Raw genomic sequence first — 12,000 nt, 5'->3', positions numbered from 1 at the left:
GCCGCGCTGATTGGTGCAGGCCGGGGCGGGGCGGGCTGAGGCGGCGGCCCGCGGTCGAGTGGGGACCTGGCCGCGGAGCTCCCGGGCGGGGAGGCGGGTTCGCAAGCCCAAAACCAGCACTTCCCGATTTATTTCGTTTTTTACAGGTGACGCGACATCGCCTCAGGCTGTAACACGCCGACTCCTGCGTTCCCCGCCGCCGGGCAAGGAGCTGGGAACATCCTATCGGGATGGGGGGCCGGCGGTCTCCGTTAGAACCGGGCGTACCGTGCCAGGCAGAGTTATGGGGTGACCTCGGGGTGTTCGAAGAAGATGAGGAGCTGGAGGGTTTCAGGAGGGAGGCGGAAGTTCTGCGTGAGAAGCTGAGGGAGGCTCTCAGGTAGGACGATACCTGGTAAGGATGGCAGGATGGGGTTCAGGATTCCTTCTCCTTCTGGTCAAGGAGGATGCGGAGCATGAAGTCCCAAAATGCACGTGTATAGTGCCAAAACACTGGCCACAAGTGTAGTCAAATCCGGGAGGATGGGGTCAGCAGGTGCCCACGTAAGCGGCTTTCACATAAAACACGAACAGCACAAATCCCCGCCTCACTCATCAGCTAATCATGCTTGAAATGTGCCAGCAGATGACACACATTTCTATCCAGTATCCAGTCTTCAGAGCTGTGGTCTTTCCAAGGTCGAGCTCTCAGATGACTTTCCTTGTGGTTAATCTAGCTTTGCATTCACTAGCAGGTCACACGTGCACTCTTACAAATGAAATAGTTTATGAAGAAGAGACTGCGGCAATTACCAGCAAGTGTATTGACCAGGACTCTGTTCACACATGATCTGCACCTTCTGTCTCCCCCACTTTTTTCCCCTTTGCTGTTCTTGGTCCACTCTGATTCACCTTGTTCCTTCCTTTTGCCTGCATTTATTCCTTCCCTAAAATCTAAGTTTTGTTCACTTTCACAATCATCCTCACACATCCTAGGAGATGTTTGCTATTTTCATGAGACCCAGGATAGTCTCAGGTGGGTTTTTTTCCTTATTATCAATAATATGGTCATCTTCTCAGGAACAAAGTTTCCAGCTGAACCTCTCAAACGTCACACTAAAGCAGTTTCTTGTAATGACGTTCCCATCAGCATCCCAGGAATGCTAGTGTTTGGTAGTGTTTGTTGGGATTTGTGCATCTGTGTGCCTGATTGCCTCTTCTGCATTCGTCTGTTATTTTGAGTAGCTGTTAGCAAGATAACCCTAAAGTTGGAACTTTATGGTTTGCTTGTGGCCTTTCTGGCAACAGAGTGCTTGCAGCATAATAAATTGCATGACAAAGCTAAGTAGCCCAACTTCCATTTTATACATGGAAAACAAAACAAACAAAGCTCTGCTCGCAAATTTTGGTAGCAAAGCGAAATATGTAGCCTGAGAATGACAAACCCTAGGCTTGTCTTTTAACAACCAGCTCAGCCTGCGGTGTCTTTCTCTTAATCAGTAGTGTCTCCCTTCTTTTAACTCTGTTTTTTAATAATGTCACTAATTTCCCCTTCATAATGTGTTTGTCTTAGTCATACATCTGGTAACATAAGGCAGTCCAGTTCTTTGACCGACCTCACCTCAGACAGTACCTGGGATCAGCAAAAGCCTCACTTCTTTCCTAAGTCCCGCTTGAGGCCAAAAAGCGCTTCATCTCCCTGGATTCCTTCCATCACCATCCCTCAGCCTTTCAAAATGACCCTGCGGGAAGCTCGCAAAAAGTCCGAGTTGATGAAGTCATACATGTTTCTTGAACTAGACAAACAAAGAGACAAAAGGCAAAGCCAGGATGAAGCTGAATGTCAGAAACAATTCCGGGCACAGCCTGTACCTGCCCATGTGTTTCTGCCCCTTTATCAGGAAATAATGGAGCAGAATGAGATTCGCAGGCAAGCAGCAACACAGAAAAGAAAGGAGCTGCTACTTTCAACACAGCGGCCCTTCAGTTTTCTGGAGAAGGAAGAGAAAAAGAAAGAAGCTATCAGACAAAAATTCCTGGCAGCAGCAGCCCCAAATGAGAGCTCCAAACAGAAGCAAGCCAGTAAAAAAGTTCCTAAATCTACTTATGACTCACTTCTTGGAGATAAACTCAAAGGTAACATGCCAGGGCTCTTTCTGTAAAAGCACCTCCCTGCCTGTCCCTTGTCCCAGCTGTCTCCATGCTGGGAGGTAAGATCATGGCTCATATGGCATCACTTGGAGCCTAAAGCCAGTGTCCCCTGGTGTTGTTGAGTCTCCTGTGTGTCACTGGTCATTACATTTGTTTAGACACCCTTGCAGTAGAGTACCCTAAGTTTAGTAGTCCTGTATGAGTGTCAGCAACAGCAATTCTGTTCCACTTCCCAGAAAACATGGGCATACTGAGCTCTTCAGACAGATTTCCGTACCCATTTTGCTGCAGATCGTGACAGTTTGGGAATCTTTCCCTTCACTGGATTCCATACCTTTGGTTACACTAAAGGGACTGAGATGATTTGTAGCACAAACATGAAGACAGATGTAGTGCCATAGATCTCCAAGGTCTATGCAGTATCTTAGATCTGACAATTTTACTCCTACCCAAGTGATCCATTCTACACAGAACCCCTAGGAGAGAAGAGAAATATTTCCTGATCCCAAATCAGCCAATTTGTTTGGTTTTAAGTGATAGTGTAATAGTCCAGTTTCTCCTGCCATCCTCTGATGTTTCCAGTTGCCTTCCCACTTGCACTGGCTCAAATGTTGCTAAAATGGGGAAAGTAGGTGCCAGGATCATTCTAGTCAGGGCAGCCAAGGAAATGTTCCAGATGCTTGTCTGCTTTCAGATGGCTTAAGCCACCACAGTTGAAAGTGTGAAGTAAGCAATTCAGACTTGATGCTTGAAAGTGGGAACTAAGCCTGTCCTTAATAATTCTCATGGCTTTTCTCATTCTTTTCTCCTTTTTTACTGTTTCTGTGATTTCTTCTTGAGGATACACCGGTTCAGTTTTCATCAGAAAACATTCTGGTTTAACATAAATAGATTAGAAAAGTAAAAGGCAGGAAAGGACAAACCATTGTTCTATTTGGCATATGAGAAGGGAGAAGAAATTAACATTTCATACTTCAGGCAATGAATACCTATAAATTGACTCAAAACCATCTTACTTTGCAAACAGCAGTATTGATTTTCTTTTCCTAAAAGCAAAAAACCAACCCCAGCCAACTGTCTGCATTTTCATAAATATTTAGTGCTGCACAGGGAAGGACTTCAGTTTGATGCTATAATCTGAAACATACCCTATGGAAAGTTTGTCACGAAAGTCACAAAATGTGATCTAGCTGTCAAATATTCCTTACTTAAAAGCTTTTCCAATATAGACAATTACTGATGGAGATTACATGGAAAAGCTATCATCTGTTACAACTCATTTGTACCACTCAAAATGGCTGTAAGTCCCATATAAAAAGTATGGGACTAGTATGGAAGATTAACCCTTCTGCAAGGCTAAGGAGACAAAGGGCACAAGTTATCTGATATCCCTAAGAATAGGAGAAGTCCTGTTCAATTATTGCTCCAGTAAGTAAAATATATCTAGAAATGCATGCCTAAGAAAAAGTCCCTGCCATGGTTTTACTGTTATCTTTGAATTATTTTCCCTGGGAGGCAGAGGAGAGAGGGGCTGAAAAAGGGAAAAAGAGCACAGGATGTTTGGTCTCTCCTATATGTGTAGCTGCTATCATAATAGAAAGTTTAGACTTGGGCGGTGGCAATTTCTCAGCCTTTTATGTCACTCACACTGTCCTCATTGCTTTCCTTTTGATCCTTTAGAAGCTGAACTCTACAGGGAAATCCGTATTCAAATGAGAGCAAAGGATTTGCTAGAGAGCTCCGTAGCTCCTATAGATACCAGCAACTGTCGGAGGGAGCCTCAGTCCCGAACTGCCACCAGAACTAAGCAGGAAAAACTTGGCTTCTTACAGGACAAAAGTTTCAGCTTCAAACCAAGGATTAATCCAACAATACCAGATTTTGAAGAACTTTACTGGGCGTTTCAGAGGAAAACAGTAAGGAGACAAGAAATCAAAGAGCCAACTCGTAATAAGCCATTCAAGCTGAGAACCTCCAATCTCCATGCCAGGCAGAGGCAAGCTAATGAAAAGAGCAAGGTGAGATAGCTGGATAGTTCGGTGGTACTGCTTTCAAGATACCAATTTCTCAAGTTTATAGCATTTAATTATTAATGGTTAACATCCTGTGACATCTGCACTTGTATTGAGAGTACTGCAGAATTCTAGGCCAAACAAGAGAACAAAATTCTACACAGAGATGAGCTATGACAGCTAAGGCTCAGTCACCCTTTCTTATGTCTCCTTCCCCTTGTCCCTCAACCCATCCACATGTAAATCTCTGCTGATGGAAGAGAAGAATGAGTGCATCCTCATACCCCAGCTGTTCTCTTTGGTAGGCAAATAAGAGAGGACATTCAGTACTAGCAACTGTCTGTGAACAAATACACTGAATGAAGTTTCATTTCTTTCAGGATTCTCAGGAGCTTTCCAAGGTTTCAGTGCAAAAAAGTCACTCTCTGCCTGGACTTTCTTCTCTCTCTTCCAACACACTTCCTGTGCATATTACAGATGCAACTAGAAAGAGGGAATCAGCTATTAGGTAGGTAGAAAGTTTGTCTACAAGACTGTACAACTACTGACCAATATGGAGGAAAAAACACCAGTGTTTTCCCTCATCACATCAACTATACATTTCCTAAATGTTTCTCTGTCTTCTTTCTTTGCCAAGTCTTTCTCTGTCTCCCAGTTGCTTTGGAAACTGTACACTTGTATGGCTGAAATTTTGCTTTTTCTCCTTAGAGGACTACAAAAGTGAAATTCCCACCTAGCATGTGATTTGGCATTCTACTTAGGCTCATCAGTAACTTTTTTTCCATATAGATATGCCCAAGATAACAAAAAGGAAGGGGACAAAGAAGGAATTTATTGGCTGGAGAAACAGAAAATTAAATGTCAAGCTATGCAAAAGTCTGTGAACAGCCGAGCAAAAGCACTGGATCCTCATAAAAGTCTGAAGGAAACACAAAAGGAGAAGTCAAAACAGAACAGGTCAGTATCCTACTCTGCGCAAAAATAACCTTTTGCTCTTGATGAAGATCATCAGATAATTCTTATTTAGGACAGACTGAGTCTAAAAACATTCCTAACCTTTCTAGCTATTGTATCCATTCCACATTCATTTGGATATCTTGGCAATTCCACACTTGTCCTTCCATACAGAACTGTTTCCTTTAGATTAACATTTGTAGAAACTAATTTGTACAAGCCAGTCAACTGTAATGTGTAACTTGATAAAGAACACATAAGAGACAAGTTTTTCTAAAAATGTGAACCCTGTTTCTTGCTTGCAGTCTAGAAGAGCTTTGCTAATAGGTCCATAACTTGTCAGCAATAGGTTTTTTTTCCCCAGCATTCAAAATCAAGAGAATTACCAAAGTGATTTAAAGAATGAAACACTCACTGAGAAGTCATCATTCCTGATCAGCTACAGTCAGAGGTAACCTATAGTAGACAGTCATTTTTCCATTTCAGGCAAAATATGCAACAGAGAACAAAAGAATACAGAAAAGAGCTAGAAGAAATGAAGCTGCGAGTCAAGAACAGACCATTCCTTTTTGAACAGGTCACCAAGGTAAGTGGTCAAAGTCCCAGAGTGTTTCTGGGCAATAGGATAAATTGCCTTGTATTTAAGACAGGCATTGAGGAATCTAGTCTCAAATTAATTAATTGATAAGAAGGTACAAACGGTCACATAGTCTCTGGACTGCACTCAAAATAACACATGGAAAAGCCACCCAAGTATACTTTTCCTTCCTATTTTTTTCCTTGAAAAAAACATTCAGGCTTATTTCTAGGAGTTTGCCAGTTCCTAGTATGTATTGCAATCTGATCTGAAGTATGTATGGTCTGATCAAAATCAAGGTCTTGGAAATTAAATAAATTAAATAAATACCTATTCTGCACCTGAATACCATAGACTACAGTTTGGAGATGCAAAATTTTTTCTTAAAACCCTCTCCAGTTATGCACTTTGTCTTTGTACCTCTACTGCTGCAGAAGAACATTAATGATGGTTATGTTGCTTTTATCACCTGAAGGCTTTGCAATCTGGGGCTGCATTCAGCACATCTCAACCATCACACAGTACCAGCTGCAAATCTCTATTGCACCTGAGGTATAGATGCAGTTTGTACTGTATCTTTTTCCTGGGGTTTTCTCTTTCCATTCCATGTCCTTGCAGGAGCTACAGCTGGTTAGAGACAGTGACAGTACATTGACAATATGCCGATTTAAAATTTCTCAACAGAAAGTACCCTCCTGATCAGGTTTTCTGTTCTGATAATGGAGGCAGAGAGCATGCATGTGTGATAAATACTGGTAATATTTCCATGTACCAGATTGGTAATAATTCACCATTAATCAATAGTGTTCACTCATGTTCATACTAGGTTTCGATCCTTCCATATGTAACACCTTAATCTTTAGGGACTGGCCAGTCCCTCTGGAAAACTAGTCTGATCTCAGACTACATTAAGTTGAAAGGTTCATTTGGAAGCAGTGAGGATATAGGACCCAAGATGCTTGTTTTTTAATTGAGCTGATATGAAGCTATTTCACAGGCGCTCTCCATTTATTAACTTCACTGTTGTTAGTTCTTACCACTTACAAGAAAATGTACTTACAGGACTGCACACGGCTTTGGTTTTGCACATATTTTTGATTTGAATGTCAGAGTTAGGACTCAGACACAAGTATACCAGTCTGGTAAGACTGGAATGCAGTAGAAGGAGGAGAAGAGAAGAAGGAAGAAAAAAAATAACTGAAGCACAAAAATGTGAGTTCTGCCTTTGGGAGATGTAAGACATTGCCCTAATGTTCAATTTTGGTACTGTACTGTATGGATTACAAACATTTTGGATGGGAGGTTGTGTTGTCCTCTGGTCCCCATTAGGAGTGTCAGATATGCACTTCAAAAGAAGCTGACTGTATTGGGAAATCCCCAGTTCTATGCATTTACTGTTTAAGTTTCAATTTCACAGCACGATGCTCGTCAAGGAGCAGAGCGTCGCTACAGACACACCCTCCAGCAGGTTGGCCTAAGTGAAGAATTTGTAAAGAAGAAAGGGAAAGATGCCACTGACTTGCTGGAAGAAGAATCTGATGTTCACAGGTAATAAAAACAATGCAGTACAGCTCTTTTGTCTGTGACTAAAAATATTTTCTTTGTTCATGAATGCATTCCAGTTTCTATAATCTAGTGTAGAAAAATTAAATCAACGTTACCGCTCTTGTTGTGGCTTCTCTCTCTGAATTCCTATAACTGCACCCTATTTCATATGCACAGGGCCAACCATTTCTGGTGTTAGCCCATCACTGTTTCTGCAGGCTGCCTGAGCCTCGGGGTGAAAAGGATGACTGTACTGAACAGGAAGGAGTACCTCAGGAGGAACTGAGCACAAAGGGAGTTGCAACATAAAAGCTCGCAGAAGAATCCATCAATCAGTTCTTGACTTCTTTAGTTCAAGATTCTCCTCCAGGTTAATCCTCAGGAACTTAATAGTTTAAGCTGACACCTAAGAATTGCTGTGGGGTGAGATGGGAGAATTTAGTAATGAAAAACAACTGTTGTTTAGAGCATGTCTTGTTCAGCCCAGCAAACCCTGCAGTCTCCCTTAGTCTTCAAAAGTGTCCCTTGTGTGAGCTCTTTCCCTTTAATGGGCAACAAAAGAAGTTAGAGAGGTTGAAGCACTATCTTTGGATAAAAATAGATATGAAAGATTGAAAAAGTGCATCCTCTCGTGTCAGCTCCTTGCATTCATGCCACAGAAGCACACAGGAAAGGGAGCATGCCTTCTACTGTGCTAAACATTTTTTCAGACACACGTGTGGTAGAATGGTTTCAAACAAGGTATTTCTACAAAAACAAATATCAGAATTTGGCCCACCTTGGTAGAAGACTCAAAGGGAAGTCTCTCTGGTGTTAGTTCTTCATTCACCCACTACCACCTCTGCTTTTTCCCCTCATTAGTAAGAAGCAACAGTCTTCCTATATTAAAAAATCTCTCATGTGTCACGATTTAAAAGTGTTTCAACATCTTAACAATTTAGGTCATTAATTTGGCTCAAAAAACAACCAACGTTATGAAGAAGGTTGTAATTAAACACTTTGAATGCATCACTTTGAATTATTGCCCTAATTGTATGATTACTGTGATATCAAAGATGGATTTTGGAGGAAAAAAGATTAGGTGTTGCCTGCCAGGACATTACGCTCAAATGCCTAGTGCATCTTGAAAGGCACATTTCACACTTTAGTGATTTCTCTTTACTTGACTCTATAAGAAGCATTTCAAAAATAAAAATCCTTTCCATCTGGAATGTTTTCTGAGAATTTTGCACTTTGACATTAAAATATTTTAAAATTGATATAATGTTTCTGTATTGCTCAATTTTCCTTATCAGTCACCTTTTCTCACTTATTTAAATAGAAGATGTGTCTTTGTCACCTCAATCCTTTTTCCTTTACACTGTAACAACACAGCCTTATCATCAAATCAGAAAAAAAGTGCCTGTCAGAGCTACCAACATTAGACAAAGATATAAAACCGAAATAATGACATTTTTAATCATAACAAAGTACTAAATCCAAGGATTTGTGGCCCAGGGGTTTCACACTGCTACATTACAGGCTGAATGCACCAAACTGCAGTATCCTCGTTAGTGACTCAGTCTCCACACTGAGAACAGGCTTAAGCTCCTTGGAGGGTTCCAGAAAGCTGTTACCAGTGTACCAGTTCCTACACAGGTTTAATTGTGTAGGACATACAGAGGCTGTTCTTTCTCTGGGTACCCTCTGGAAAAGAGCAGTGATGTAACCATATTGTCACCGTGCCTTGCCACATTGAAAGAGGAAGGAAAGAAGATTACTTCCATGCTCTAAGTCTGTAGTTTAAAGCCTCTTTGAATGGATATATTTGGAGCAGTGGGACTGAAATTTTAATACATACATTTTAAAGGGTATTTACTAAAATTGGTTGCTAATTTCCATAATAATAGTTAACGGTGCTGAAAAAAGAAATTTCCAAGTATGCGAAATGAAAAGGGAAATCCTAAAAAAGGAGGAACAAAAATTTAAATTCTTATGCCATAACCTTTTAACAAATACTAAGGTGACACACGTGAATATAATAACAAATAAATTAGTCTTCATATTGGTCCCTAAACTGAAATTGCAGAAATGTGATCAAAGTAAAAGCATCAAACTAAGTAACTGAAACTCACAACTCTGTTGCTAAAAGTTTTGTTCTGAAAAGAGGATTACATTTCTGTTATCCTAAAAGAGAACTCTAGTCTCTTAATATGTCTCAAAAATAGTGTGGAAATAAAGAATTTCAACTATGGTTCTGGATTTTTGCATTTTATGAAAATACGTGGTTATGTCAGTTACAAAATTTAGAGCATGTTCAGCTAACCTACAAAAATACTGTAGAAAAATGACATCTCACTGTACTGAGAAAAGAGGAGCATCTCCCATCAATTGCTGAGATGGCAGCCAAACTGCATCAGACCTTGATTCCCGGGTACCTGGTGGAGCTTCTGCATGAACCTCCAGGTTACAATACCTGTACCAGCAGCAGCACTACCTTTCCATTCAGCTAGGGAGCAATATAAACTCTAGGCATTTCCTTTGCATAGAAGCTATTACAGATACACAGTACCTTAGCAAAACTCCGCATTTTCAGTAATACCAGTTGTGAAGACTCTAAGTTAATATATTCAGAACACCTTGTGGAAGACTCATTTAAAGAGCTTGAGATACCAAAAACATTTTGGAAAAAAATGACTGGGAAAAGCAGGAACACACACAGCAAATGTAACCAAATGATATCAAGTAGTACATTTATTTCATATAGTAAGTCAGCTTCTGACAGTGAGATGTATTAGAATATAGTCTCTGAAGGTAAAGGGTGGAAGGAAGGCCTGTTGCTCAAGATACTGAATATTTGAACAGTGCCTAGCACAATGAGGTCCTGGTCCTTAGCTGGGGCTCCTAGGTGCTCCAGCAAAACAAACAGTTTAGGCTTTAGGAGATGGACTGCATAAGCAGTTTTGTAATGGTGTTCCACAACATGGGCTAAGTGACACCTAAGCAGACTTCACCTTTCAAGCTCTGCAAGAGAGAAACTTGGTCCAGCAGATCTCCAACTCCAGTTTTAGGATTCATCCACTATCTACCCACCCCTCTGTGCACAGTTAAAGTAATGTTCATTCACCCCACTGCAATATGGTGAGCCTCAAAGAGGAATGATTGATTCCATCTCAGTCACCACATATAAGAGGGCGGAAAAAAGAGCAGCTGGTCTCACCCTCTTCTACTCCAATAATTGACTCAGTGTCTGGCAGGTGCAGAGACTCAACACCAAGGCTGGGCTGAGAGTTCATGGAGATGAGATTCTTACTATGCACTGTTGATTCTTCCAGCAAACTGCTGCCCATCAGTGACTCTATTGCGAAAAAAAAAGGGTAAAAGAAAATTCCCATGATGCAATTACACTGCAATATATGATACAATCCCTGCCCCACTTCAAGTCATATTGACTTCTTCCCTAGACACCTACTTTATCCATTCCTACTCTTTGGGTAGCCAATGCTCCAATGGATAGAAAATACTATGTTTATTGTTTTGAACCTTACTATGGTGGGATCTTGTGCAGGATTGCCTTTCTCTTTAAATAATTCACATTGTGTAAAAACCCAGGCTGCTTGCAACAAGAAAACATAACCAAAGGAAAAAATCCACATAAAAACCCCAATTAGATTAATATTGATTTTGAAAATAATAAACATATCTGCCCCTTGACCACCATACAAAAATACACCTTTGTCTTCTGTCCTAGAAAAGGAAAGGGTAAACAGTCTTTATCTCCAAGAGGAACAGACTTTTGTTTCTTACTCGCTTGTGGTCTCATATTATCAGGACAAACATCTTTTCTTCAACCATCCACTTATTTTTTTTCCTGTACTTTTCCCCCAGAGTGACTGTGCTCCCTGCTTTACCTGGCTGTTCTCGCTCCCTGCTGCCAGCTGTTCCAATTCGGGAGTGGTGTTTCCTCATATGCACATTTCTGCTACCACTCTGGGAAAATGTCTTCCCACAAATTTGGCACTGATGGGGCTTCACTCCTTGGAGCCAAAGGGGGAAGAAATATCCCAAGAATTACCAAATTGGGAGAAGAGACCTCATCAACTAATAACAGTTTTGAAATGGCTGTTAATACCACTGGTACTAATTTATCAGTAAAAACCGAATGAGAAGTGTTCCCATCTCCTGGAGGGTCATAAGCTTCTACAACAGAAGAGGTTTAGATATCAGTAATGGCAGTTGTTGGATAACTCAAGTCTAAAGAGTCACAAAATCTTCAAGTCAGATTGATGAGAGGGAACAAGTTATTTGAAATAATTTACTCATTGATATGGAAATACTTGATGTCCCACATATAGAATAAAATGACCAGAGGCAAGGAAGCTGTCTCCTGCCATCACACAACGAATTGCAGCATCTGGTTTACATTACTGAGCAGAGACTTGATGATGACTTGTCACTGTAAAAGGATTTTCATTTTACAGAGCAGTTTATCATTTTCACAATACAAGCATCCTGTCCATACTCCTTGGCTCAATGGCCTGGAAGCCAAGGAGACAGGATAGAAAAAGCATGGAGAACTCAATCCCAAATGTTATTACCTCAATAAAATCACCCATTCCCCAAACATACCATTTTCATTGTGCTGATGATATTTAAGATAGATCAATCAAAACAGAAGGCAGAAGCTTTGAAACACTTGTGAAATACATTTCCACCTAAACCTTTGTTCAATTACAAGTATGTAGTAGGAAAAAATAACAGAAAACCCTATCTGTGGCAGAAATCCACTTGAAAGAGATTTCA

The 12,000-nt window shown here is 40.7% G+C and overlaps 2 protein-coding genes across 6 annotated transcripts in view; one reads left to right on the top strand and one right to left on the bottom strand.

The window, feature by feature from the left end:
* Positions 1-32: 32 nt before the first annotated feature.
* The window catches only part of FAM161B (FAM161 centrosomal protein B), a 14,877-nt gene continuing 2,909 nt past the window's right edge, over positions 33-12,000 (top strand). Inside the window, exons 1-8 of one of the 3 annotated variants that reach the window (XM_030273148.4) lie at positions 33-379; positions 1,553-2,115; positions 3,811-4,148; positions 4,523-4,650; positions 4,932-5,099; positions 5,583-5,682; positions 7,091-7,221; positions 7,437-9,451. In XM_030273148.4, the coding sequence (XP_030129008.4) occupies positions 231-379; positions 1,553-2,115; positions 3,811-4,148; positions 4,523-4,650; positions 4,932-5,099; positions 5,583-5,682; positions 7,091-7,221; positions 7,437-7,527 (1,668 nt within the window). In that variant the 5' untranslated portion in view covers positions 33-230 and the 3' untranslated portion in view covers positions 7,528-9,451. Of the gene's footprint in view, positions 380-1,552; positions 2,116-3,810; positions 4,149-4,522; positions 4,651-4,931; positions 5,100-5,582; positions 5,683-7,090; positions 7,222-7,395; positions 9,452-12,000 lie in introns of those variants that run through there. The other 2 variants (XM_030273151.4, XM_030273150.4) reach the window with 2 other exon arrangements.
* ZNF410 (zinc finger protein 410) overlaps positions 9,934-12,000 on the bottom strand; it is a 20,446-nt gene continuing 18,379 nt past the window's right edge. For all 3 annotated transcript variants that reach the window (XM_030273155.4, XM_072930246.1, XM_032748505.3), the window contains 2 exons: positions 11,109-11,234; positions 9,934-10,555 (listed from right to left, as the gene is read on the bottom strand). In XM_030273155.4, the coding sequence (XP_030129015.2) occupies positions 10,371-10,555; positions 11,109-11,234 (311 nt within the window). In that variant the 3' untranslated portion in view covers positions 9,934-10,370. The remainder of the gene's footprint in view (positions 10,556-11,108; positions 11,235-12,000) is intronic.

The sequence above is a fragment of the Taeniopygia guttata genome, chromosome 5 (genome assembly GCF_048771995.1).
Source record: "Taeniopygia guttata chromosome 5, bTaeGut7.mat, whole genome shotgun sequence".
Taxonomy (NCBI): Eukaryota; Metazoa; Chordata; class Aves; order Passeriformes; family Estrildidae; genus Taeniopygia; species Taeniopygia guttata.
Note: the sequence above shows the minus strand (reverse complement) of the source record. Positions and strands in the feature narration are given on the sequence as shown.